Genomic DNA, 12,141 nt, shown 5'->3' with positions numbered 1-12,141 from the left:
ATATTTAACTTTATAATGCTATAACTTATTGAAAAGTTTATGGATCCACACAATTTTTTTATGAGAAATAATATTTTTTAATAAACCCTTTTTCATTTGACATACTTTATCTTTATCGAGATATTAATAAGGAACCAGCAGATCAAGTAGCTTTTGGAATAGCTAATAAGCACTAATCAATAATTTACATGAGTTTAACCTATAAGTATACTTATATTAATGTAATAAGTGGCAATATGCCATAATATCTGAATAGTTAGTAGGTGTATTAACGTCGACAACAATTAAAATTAATAGTGTGGGGGGGGGTATGACAATTAAATTATCAAAACCTAAGATTTTAGATTTTAGTTGACCGACAAGCATTGAGAAGATTCTTGAAGGAGCGCCCTCTATGTTATACATCAGAAACTTCTTGAACCTTCTAGACATGGCGAGAGCGCGCGCTCTATACGCGAAGGTGTACAAACCAAAAACGGTTAGGCTCTCAATGAACAGTTCTTTATCCGACCTCGAATTAAATGTACTTCGCTGTCGTCTTGTATTCCATGTATATTGTACATTGGGGTGGTCCTTAGATCCATAAGTCTATTATCTTTAAATATATTTAATAAGGACGCCCAGTGTTCTATGTGTTATAAAAATTAGATTTATGAAATTTTGTGATAATCAAATAATTATTTCCTGGTTGAATTTTCATAAATGGGGATGAAAATTATTTTTTAACTAATTACTTGGTAAATTTTACTGATTTTATTGAACAACCTTTAATTTGTGGTTAACTCTATTGAAAATTTTAAATAATGAAACATTTGGTCGACTAGATAGACAAATTTTTTTTTTAAATATACTGTTTAAAATGTTTCAAATACATGGTGTCTACATGGTAGATATAAAAGATCTTTTTATAGATATTGTTCTAAAATGACACAACGGCCTTGTAACTTTCCCATATTATGGGCTGTTGTGTCACAACAGATAGCCTGGACTTTATATCTAATATCTCATTCTGTTAATAATTTATTAATTACTAGCGCTTGTTCTTTGCCTGTACCCGATTTAGTAAATGGAACGCCAAGCAGTTTCTTATCTTCATCAAAACTTATATCAACCGGAAGTCTATCAATATTTGTTTTTCTAGTTCATGGTAATAATTTACTATTGAAATAAACAATAATAGATGTAATATTTTTTCCTGAAATTTTTCAAATATCGAATTACGTGTATTGAAGTATGATTAATAACCAACTAATTAGCATTTAAATGAAGCGTACAGTACCATTGTCTATACAGTTGCTATTAACAAATGTATTGCATTTCTATCACTAAGCTTGTACTTATCAACAGCAGCAACAAATTTTGGTGTTATAAACTGCCGCTTTCCTCTCACTCTTTTTAAGTAGGATGGCCCAGGTTTGTCCTCATCAAGTATATCTGACACAGAACAATCAAATCTAATATTGTTTTCTTCGTTACTTTCTTCTTCTGTACTACTAATACTAGAGTCTAATATGACTAGCTCATCTAAAATAATTCATCAAATATTTTATTTTATAATTGTAATAAAGACATAATAATAAATTACATACCAGACATACATTGAAATTTTTGAAATTTAAGATCTCTGTTATTTCAATTTTTTTTTGCGTTTGTTCAGTTTTTGTGTAAATTTAAATTATAATCAGAACTAGTCATATAACCTTTTCATTGTTTATCTCGCTGACACGTTAAGAATAATTTATTTTCTTCAATTGTCATAATTTTCGTTGAGTTTGCATGTGATATGTCGAATAAATCATTGAATTTTTCAATAAAAACTTTTTCATTATTCTGATGGCTCGCCGTGGTCCTTTTAGACTAATTAAAGTTTTCTAATTTTAGATAATAAACGCGATGAAAAATATTTTCATGTTACCAACACAAAAATAACTTAAAATAATTAATAATAAAGTAATTTATACATTGGTGATCTCGATGCTTTAAGACTATTATAACTACGAAAAAGATCTACACAATCAATTGGAAATGCTACGCCAGAGAAACGGCCGCCTAGCAGCTCTCCATCAACAATAAGAACCCGTGTCTACAGTAAATCGCATCGCAGGAAGTTACCACCTTTTGATCTAAAAATACGAGTTTATAGTTATCTCAAGTACATTCATAATTTACAATATCGGGAACAAATGACTAAATTAAATTTAATTATGTTATTGTTCATCTTTTGATACGTGTAATGCGGTAGAAATAGAAAACTTAAAAACTGCGGTACCTACCAAACGTTATAAACACTTTAAACTGATAGAACGGTTATCAATCTCTGAAGAATAGCATATTTTGATATCAGTAAAGACAGCTACTCTCTTAGTTCATTCTCATACGGGTGTATATCTTAGTTTTTTTACAGATGCATCTAGCCAATCATTTGGCGCATGCCTTCAAAAACTAAATGATAGCCAATAGGAACTAATAGCATATTTGAAAAAAAAAATGTCTGCAAAACAAAGTACATGGTCGCATATTAAGAGAATTACTCGCTATCTATGAATCTGTGAAGTATTTTAGATGCGTATTTGAAGCATAACCATATCCTATTTATACTAATCATAAGTCTTATTTATGCCTTCATTCAAAACAAACCGACTTAAACTTTCAGACAATTGATATTCATTTCTGAATTCATCACGGATATACAACATGTAAAAGATGAACAAAACAACATCACTGACGAATAGAGATCTCTTTTACTGGATTACTAAGCACTTACTAAATCTCAGGATATGATTTGAATGAACTCACAAGCTTTCTCACGTGTGACAATTATTACGCTTAAAGAAACTATTACTTACGATCATTACTTTACTGTGACACGGCGATTGGACGCCCATAACCCTTCTTACTATTAACATTTCGATTTCGTGTTTTTGACGAGTTACATAAACTGAACCACCTTGATTTACGCATTTCAATTCACTTAGATTTGGATTGATTTGTATGATCTTTAATGCAAAAAGATTACTACACGATGAAAACGCGTCTGCCTGCATTGTCAACGATCGAAAGTAAGACGATATGTTTCTTCTCTATTCGTCAACTACAAAACATTTTTCACATCGAATATGACATATCTACGATGATACAACGGTCAGTCTGGTGTCATTCCAGTTCTTTAGATGGTAATACTTGTTAGCAATCGAATGTTTTCTATGAATACGTTTTTTATTCAAAGAGGATCTTAAGGCTACGTCGACCGAACTATATATGAATATATGTCTCTACTCGGCGATTTCTTATAAAATCCTCAATACGCAAACTGAAAAGACGACCTTTTTATTTTCTGGATCATTTTTGTTCTGAAATTTATACCCACATCTTGTCGCATAAATTCACAATTGTTTGTATACACATGTATTTCTTAGGGAAGCATGAATAGCATTATAACCACCTTACCTAGGCACTTACGAAATACTTGTACGGTATGACACGAATTTCACGCTTAAAATTCGAAATCATTCTTTTACGGATACGATCGATCGAGTTAAACCTACTTATTTACTGACAGATAACACGATAATCCATTGTTGGATTATCGTATTATTTTTCTTGAACTTGGTTATAACCAAATTCAACGAAAATCGCCTATAAGCAAAACAACAGACGATAAACGATCAATAACAAATAACTGGGTTTGAATCATTAACCACCTGAACGTACTTGTTCAGGTCGTCTAGATTTCCAAATATATTCAACTTCAACTAATTAAATTACGTAGGGAGGTGGTGTGACGGTAAATTAAAAAAAGTTGAAAATTTAAGATTTTAGTTGACCGTCAAGCATTGAGAAGATTCTTGAAGGAGCGCCCTCTATGTTATACATCAGAAACTTCTTGAACCTTCTAGACATGGCGAGAGCGCGCGCTCTATACGCGAAGGTGTACAAACCAAAAACGGTTAGGCCCGCAATGAACAGTTCTTTATCCGACCTCGAATTAAATGTACTTCGCTGTCGTCTTGTATTCCATGTATATCGTACATTCTTACTCGTGTGATTAAACATTTTAATTTTAATTAATAAACGCGATGACAAATATTTTCGTATTCTTAACACAAAAATAACTTTCATAATTATTAATAAAGTAATTTTCACAATTATATACTAAAAATTCTTAATTTATCTAAAATTTTCTAAATGATTACTGATAAAATTTCGCTATTGAATATTGGAATTGAACACTTTAACTATAAAATATAAAATAATTGAAGGATCTAGTGCAATAACCGATTATATCCATGTTTGAAATTGTTAGGGAGATACAGAAAATTAAATAATTTAGTACTAAACTCTTAACACTAGACAATTATAATTATACAATATTAGCTTTTCAAGGAGATTGATGAGCCCAGTGATCACACCAAATTATTGAAAAAATTATTCTTTATAAAATTATTTATAAAAAAAAAAAAAAAAANTGAGCCCAGTGATCACACCAAATTATTGAAAAAATTATTCTGTATAAAATTATTTATAAAAAAAAAAAAAAAAAACTGTTGCACAGTGTGGACGTGGCATAGTTAGGACAAGTATAGATGATATCTGACAGTGATTAAAATCACTATCATAAGAAACACTTTGATGCAAAGCTATAGATAGCGTTTAATTTTAAGAAATTGGTGGATTATACCAAAAATAAAATGAATTCCTATTTCCTTCGTTATTCCTGATTAGTAGTTCTTTGATTTAGAATAATAATATATGAATAAATATTTATTATAACAATTAATTATAGTATAAGATTGATATTTAATAATTTAGTATTGTAATTTTTTTTTCGGAGAATTTATAAAAAAACCCCACTCCAACGGAGAAATTTATAAGTTTTAGTTTTAATTTATTTAAGTTAAATTCATGTAACTTTTATAAAAAATGGTGGATTTATTACTATGGTAAACCCTTGTAAGGTATTTGAATATAAAATTAAAAATATAAAATTCGGAATTTTAACATACAATAAGCATATTTTTGAATAGGTAGCCATTTTTATCACAAAGACAATATTAAGTTTAAAGTGTTGAATCCCCCTATAATTGCAGCGTAATTTTTGAAAGTGTTCAGAAATACTAACATATTTATACATCATATATTGAAGCTTATGTAATATACTTAAATTAAAAAAAAAAATTTGACCTCTGGACTTGTCTTCATAGTGAAAATGGCTACCATATTAAAAAATATGCTATTTTTGTGATAAAAATAATAGTTTTAATATTTAATAACTTTCTGAAAAATGTATTGATCAATATAATTTTTCTTTTTATAAATATTTTTTTTATACACCTTTCATTCGATATACTTTTTTTTTAAATTGGACCATTTCCCTTTATATGAGGGAGTTAAAATTTTGAACACGTGAATAGAAATTAGACTTTTTCTACTTAATTTTTTAAAATGTTCCAGAAATACTGACACTTTAATACATATCTTAAATTAAAGCTTATATAATATACTTTAATATGGGAAAAAATGTCAGTTTTTATGTTGAAAATGGCTACCGTATTAAAAAATTTGGTATTTTTATATTAAAATTCTAGGTATTGTATTTTATTTTATTTTAAAATACTTTACAAGGGGAGTACACTAATTTTGCTTCTTTTAAGTTGAGAAAAATAAATTTTAAATTTGAACTAGCTTAAATTGTCATTATAATCCACCGAACAAATGCGATGAATGGTTGCTAAGTCCGTAACACTTATGTCTTTTATGCTTGAGATACAAAGCACAAACGGAATTGCATTTTCCTCTTAATTAGATTTAATAACTTCAATAAACATCAAGAACCCAATCACTGTAGTCTCCCCTTGTGAAAAGAAAATTTTTTTTTCATATTAAAATTATTATGTGGTTGTTTTTTTGTGGCTGTCATTTATTTTCTCAGCTCTCACTTGACCAATTTTTTTTAACAATATGTCAAACAATAACAACTAGTATCTTGTTAAATATATTAATCTCAAAAATTAAAAATAATCCCCTATATCAAATAAAAAGTTGCTTAACTAGTTTTCTCCATACAAACAATTAATATTATTAATTTCTAATATTTTTGAAATATTTATTATCAAATTAGTTTTGAACTACAAAATTAAATTATTTTTCTTTATAATTTATTAATTTTTTAACTTTATTTGTGTGTGTTACTACCAGTCTATAATAAATTTATTATAGACATTTTTTTTAAAGAAAAATTAGCCAAACAAACCACTGTATTTTGACTATTTTTTGTTCAACAATTTTTTTACACATTAATTTTATCAAAAAGAGAAACTTAACTAATTAAAAAATAAAACAGAAAAAAGGTGTCCTGGAAAGTAATTGTAATATTTTTAACATAATTTAATTCTAAAATTACTTTTGTGAATAATTCATTGTTTTCTAAGTTAAAGTTGCCATCAATTAACTTTATAACAATTTCAAGAGCTTCTTTTTCACATTCTTTTTTCTTTTTCATTGCTTCGATCAACTTTTTTCTATCAAAAATAAAATATTTATAAATGTATAATAAAACTACAGATTGTGTTAAAAAATATTATACAACAATACTAGTTAGGAAAATTAGTAACAGAATACTCACATCATAAATATTTATGAATATTTTTTTTTAATTACTAGTTAATAAATAATATAATATATTTTTATAATATAATAAAAAAAACTTTAACAAATAATGAGGCTTTAAACCATTCAAAATTTTTTTTAGCTTTTCAATATCAATATTTTATTATTAGGGTTTAAAAATATAGAAGCGTACAACTAATTAAAACTATATTAACTTATTAAAACTAATGAAGTTTCATTTCTTCAAAAATACCTCTCAAAATATTTAATGATATACTATTTTCACATTAAAAAACATTTTATATATTTGTTAAAATAGACTAATAATCGAAAAAATTCCAATTTTAGTTTAAACGGTAATTTAATTCTAAACTGTTAATTTGTATTATTACTACATAAAAGTCTCTATAAAAACATTATTTTAGAATAGTCTAACTTTCCTACCGTTTTACCAATAGTGTGCTTATATTGATACATTTATTTTTCCATAAGTTTACATGTTATTCTGATAAAATACCTATTGCCCTTGCACAATTATCAGCATTTATGTTTAATTAAATATTATCTCTTACATTAAATCCACCAAAAGTTTTTTCAAAAGAATTGTTAAAATAGTTATTAATAAAATTAAAAAAAAAAAATGATTTTAATATGTAACAAAACATTGCATATTATTGAAATAATAATACACTAGACATTGCAGAATTTCTCATTGATAATGTGAAGATGATTGTCTAAATAATTGTATTAAATAAAAAACAGGATAATTTGAAAATTTAAATTTTACAATTATGGAAATTAATAGCAAAAATTATTAAAAACGATTTATGTAATAGAATTGTATCATATAAGTAACATGAAATTGTTTATAAATATTTTTAATTTAAATTATTAAATTAAATATTAAATAGCAAATAATATTCTAACTGTATTTGAGCACCAACACTTACTGTCTTGTTTTTTTTTTTTCTTTAGATAAGGATACTTTTTTTGGTTTTTCCATTAATCGTACAAAATTGTTTTAATTTTTAATATAATTAGAGGCGTAATTGTTGCAAAAACTATGATTCTAAATTATATAAAATGTTCATTCATTAATTTTCACTAAATTTTTAGTATCGTGTCTTCATGAATAAAACAGCAGAAATTGAAGGATAAAAGGAGGTATGATAACGAGGTGATATCACCAGAGACTCAATGTAAATCATTTAGTCTGTGATATCACTTCTAATAACGAGAAGAATCTTTTATCATTAAATTATACAGTAAAATTGAGCTCAATTTGAATTTTGTAATTTCTAAATACATTATTCTAAATTCCTTCCTGTTTAATAATTAAGCCCTTGCTTTTTTTTGTTTTGATTTAACGTTCTTTGTATAATAATAAATTTAATAATTATAATTTATTTATCTTTAAAATACAGTTTTATTTTTTTTGGCTAATATATTAAATATTGTTGTATTCTTTTAAACTAAAAAACATATAATGTTTTACCACGTATGTAATAACTTTTTTTTTAATTAAAAAAAATCTCTCATTTATATATATTCTTTTAATTATTTTGTTTATGTTTTATAATAAATATATTTTGTTTATAATTAGATTGCATTAGAACATGAGGTGTTATTACATCCAAAATATTTTGGTCCTCAATTAATGGATACAGTTAAAACTAAATTGTACCGTGAAGTTGAAGGAACATGCACTGGAAAGTAAGATGGTTTTATAACAGTAAATGAATATTAAAAAACATATAAGAATGATTGTTGTTAAAACTAAAAGTTTTAATAGAAAAATATTGGTATTAATCATAACATTATTCTTTGATTGGAGAAAATTAAAATATATATTTTGTTTATTCTATAAAAAATTGGGTGGTATAATGTATTTTATGTCCATCCTACAACTTATTTTTAAATAGAGTATTATAATTATTTTTTAGTTTTCGAAAACTTTAATAGAATTTGTAGGAACAATGTTCCTTCGAGTTGTTTTATGTTCAAACAGTTTATTCTTATTTAAAAAAGGTAATAATTTTATAAAAAAAAAAATTAAGTAAATATTAATTTTATTTTATAATTTTTATAAAATTAAAAATTCATTCAATATTATTAAAAATGTAGCTTTAATTTTGTTGAAACTCTAAAATTTTTATGAATGTTATATGTATATTTTCTAGATATGGTTTTGTAATTGCTGTAACTCATATTGATAATATTGGTAGTGGACTTATATTACCTGGGCAAGGGTTTGTTGTGTATTCTGTTAAATACAAAGCTATTGTTTTTCGTCCATTCAAAGGTGAAGTTTTAGAAGCTGTAGTCACTCAATTAAACAAAGTCGGAATGTTTGCTGATATAGGTCCTTTATCCTGTTTTATTTCTCATCATGTTAGTAGCAATCATATTACTAAACAAACTTATTACATAAACAAATTCTTTATAATTATTTACTTGTTTATAAAACTTAAAATCCATTTGAACTTTATATTCTGTATTTTCCAGAGTATTCCAAATGAATTACAATTTTGTCCAAACACATCACCACCTTGTTACAAATCTAAAGAAGAAGTAAATAAAAATTATTTTAATAATCAAATTATCATGTTTATTTATTATATATTTTTTATGTAATTAGAACATAGCCATTCAGCCAGAAGATACAATTCGTTTAAAAATTGTTGGAACACGTGTTGATGCAACAGGAATAGTAAGTTAATTTGATAATAAATAACTAGTGTACATAAAATATTTGCTAAATCTTAACTATATAATTTTATAAATTGAAATTATCAGTTAGAATAGTATTAATAAAATTCTTTACATTTACTAATTATTCAATTTTTATTAGTTGTACACTTTTTACACTTTTATTTGATTTGTGATTGAATAATTTTTGTGTTTCATTTCTAGTTTGCTATTGGCACCTTGATGGACGATTATCTTGGTAAGTATATATGCTGTGATGTTATTTGGAAGATATGAAGTATAAAAAATATAAATTATACTAAAATGTTCAGTGAATTTCAAAAAATTGATTAATAGGGTAGAGTTCTTCAAGCACTTGTAAATTTTTCTGCATTTGCATAGAAATATGTAGCATATTCTTAGACACAAATTGCTTTTTTCTATAACAACATAAAATTTTATATTGCACATTTATTTATCTATATTATATTTATTATATTTAACTTCCTTTCATAAATCTATACATGTATTATAGAGAACTAAAACACATACATAGCCAAACTTGATAGATTTAACCTTTATGCAACTAGTTTTCAAGTAAAAAGTTGGCAACTGTATTAAGATTACCTATTTGCTTTTTAGCAANACTAGTTTTCAAGTAAAAAGTTGGCAACTGTATTAAGATTACCTATTTGCTTTTTAGCAAATAGATGATCTATTTAACTCGGTTGGAAAAATATTGTACTCCAATTATTGTGGATTTTAAATTATTTAATATTTTTTTAAGATAAAAAGGTCATTTATACAAAATAATTTTAAAAGTTTAATAATTATTTTAAGTTTATATTTTATTAAAATATACAGAATGATTCCAATTGGTATGACACTTATTTTCTTAGAAACTTAAGAATTTTACATTTTTGCAAAGAGAAAAAAAATTAGGTTTAAAAGTTTTGAATACCCACTGAGTGTTTAAAATGCTGTAACAGATGAAAAATTAGATTAAAAAAATTGTTTGTAATTTTTTTTTTTGAATACCATTTTATGAAGTTAAAAATAAGTTCCTAAAAATATGAAGAAAAAATTTTTATTTCTTAGAAATGTAAATTTAAAAATTTAAATTCATTTTTTTTAACTCTGGAGGGTTGAAAAATAATTATTTAATTATGTTATAGTAGAATTTTTTAAATCTAATTTTTTTTTTTTTTTTAATATAATATTTCAATAGTTTCTAAGAAAATGAGTGTCTTACCAAATTTGGATACCTGTATACCTATTTTTTTTTAAGTTTATCTTAATTATTTTTTACATAAATTAATATTTAGTTGTTGATTAATAAACACAATCAACTTTTATTTTCAGGTTTAATCAACTGATTTGGAATAACTTCAGCTCATTTTGTACATATTATTTTAATAAATATACACTTTATTACTAAAATATTTACATGTATAGTACTTAATCTTTTTTTTTATATTTTTAGTTCTAGGGAAAATAAAACTTAAAAGTCAATTTAATTATTTTTTAGAAGAGCATTTTAAAATACACACATTATAGTGTCTATCAATGATATATTCATTTTGATGTTTACTTTAAAGGTATATCAGAGTTATACATTTAGATTAAAATATGCATAGCAAAATTCAGATGAAATTTTTTCTTAAAAAAAAAAAAAATAAATTGGAAAATTGAGCCTTTTTCTGGAATAAAAAATAATTAAAAAACCCAGAACAGGGGGATCACGGCACAGTGGTGACGTGGCATAGTTGGATCAAGTATTATGATATCTGACAGTGATTGAAATCACTATCAAAAAAAACGCTTCGATGCAAATCTTTAGATAGTGTTTAATTTTAAAAAATTGGTGGATTATACCAAAAGCAACATGATCTGCTAGTTCGTTATTAATATCCTGATTCAGATAAAGTATGTCGAATGAAAAAGGGATTATTAAAAAATATTATTTCTCATAAAAAAATTATGTTTAGCATACACTTTTCAATAAGTTATATCATTATAAAGTTAAAAATGTAAAAAATAAAATCGAGAATTTTCACACAATAATAGCATTCGGTAGCTATTTTCACCGTGAAGACTAAATAAAGTCCGAAATTTTTTTTTTGCATAATAAAGTACATTACATTAGCTTTAATTTAAGATATATATAAAAGTGTCAGACTTTCCGGAACACTTTTAAAAATTAAGTTGAAAAAGTTAATTTTTTGTGAAAAAGTTGTCATTTTGAATCCCCCCCTGTAGGCAGGTTAAGGGTTAAATTTATGAAAAAAATATACCACATGAAAGGTAATGATATTATGCATCTATATAAAAAAGAATTATATTGATATGTTCATTTTTGAAAAAGTTATGGCACTTTTAAGTAAAAAAAATTGAAAAAATTAGCCAATTTTAAATTTGTAATTATTTTGGAGGTTTTCCCCATTTACGGGGAACGAGGGAATTTTTTTCAATTTTTGAGGGTAATGTCTTCGACTAGATACGATTTGTAATCTTTTGACGTATCATTGAAAGAAATCGGTTCGGTGAGAGCTGAGAAAAAGTGGTAACAGACACAAAAAAAAAAAAACACATCATAGTAAAACCAATATTGTCTCAGCTTCGCATCGAAGCTAAAAATTGTTGTTAGTATTATTACAAATGAAACTTTCTTAAATTTTTATAAGGTAGAATAAAACGGGTTTATTTTCAATTTAAAATTTAGGAAAGATACATTTATAAAAGAAAAAATATTGTAATATAAACAATTTTTAGACTTATTGTCTTTAATTAGGATAAATTTGAGCATTTGTAAATGCATTTATTTAGATAAATATATATATATATATA

At 25.1% G+C, this 12,141-nt stretch overlaps 2 protein-coding genes across 2 annotated transcripts in view; one reads left to right on the top strand and one right to left on the bottom strand.

Moving 5' to 3' along the window:
• The window catches only part of LOC126899024 (putative RNA polymerase II subunit B1 CTD phosphatase RPAP2 homolog), a 10,417-nt gene extending 2,657 nt beyond the window's left edge, over positions 1-7,760 (bottom strand). Inside the window, exons 1-2 of the mRNA XM_050673508.1 lie at positions 7,557-7,760; positions 6,401-6,518 (exon numbers count right to left, since the gene is read on the bottom strand). Of these exons, the coding sequence (XP_050529465.1) occupies positions 6,401-6,518; positions 7,557-7,609 (171 nt within the window). The 5' untranslated portion in view covers positions 7,610-7,760. The remainder of the gene's footprint in view (positions 1-6,400; positions 6,519-7,556) is intronic.
• A 137-nt stretch (positions 7,761-7,897) lies between these two features.
• Positions 7,898-10,740, top strand: LOC126899025 (DNA-directed RNA polymerase II subunit RPB7). Its single transcript, XM_050673509.1, has 7 exons — positions 7,898-8,104; positions 8,210-8,319; positions 8,787-8,997; positions 9,112-9,177; positions 9,245-9,316; positions 9,520-9,553; positions 10,657-10,740. The coding sequence occupies exons 1-7, from the start codon at positions 8,093-8,095 to the stop codon at positions 10,668-10,670; spliced, it is 519 nt and encodes a 172-aa protein (XP_050529466.1). The 5' UTR covers positions 7,898-8,092; the 3' UTR covers positions 10,671-10,740.
• Positions 10,741-12,141: the final 1,401 nt, after the last annotated feature.

This window comes from Daktulosphaira vitifoliae, unplaced genomic scaffold, assembly GCF_025091365.1.
Source record: "Daktulosphaira vitifoliae isolate Bord-2020 unplaced genomic scaffold, ASM2509136v1 Scaffold_2, whole genome shotgun sequence".
Taxonomy (NCBI): domain Eukaryota; kingdom Metazoa; phylum Arthropoda; class Insecta; order Hemiptera; family Phylloxeridae; genus Daktulosphaira; species Daktulosphaira vitifoliae.
The sequence above is the reverse complement of the archived record's forward strand: the minus strand, read 5'-3'. Positions and strand labels throughout refer to the sequence as shown.

Excerpts from the sequence above, each read along its gene's own strand:
- LOC126899025 (XM_050673509.1), top strand. Across the intron at positions 8,320-8,786 it reads GAAGGAACATGCACTGGAAA|ATATGGTTTTGTAATTGCTG; the intron begins GTAAGATGGTTT and ends TATATTTTCTAG. Across the intron at positions 9,317-9,519 it reads GTGTTGATGCAACAGGAATA|TTTGCTATTGGCACCTTGAT; the intron begins GTAAGTTAATTT and ends TTTCATTTCTAG.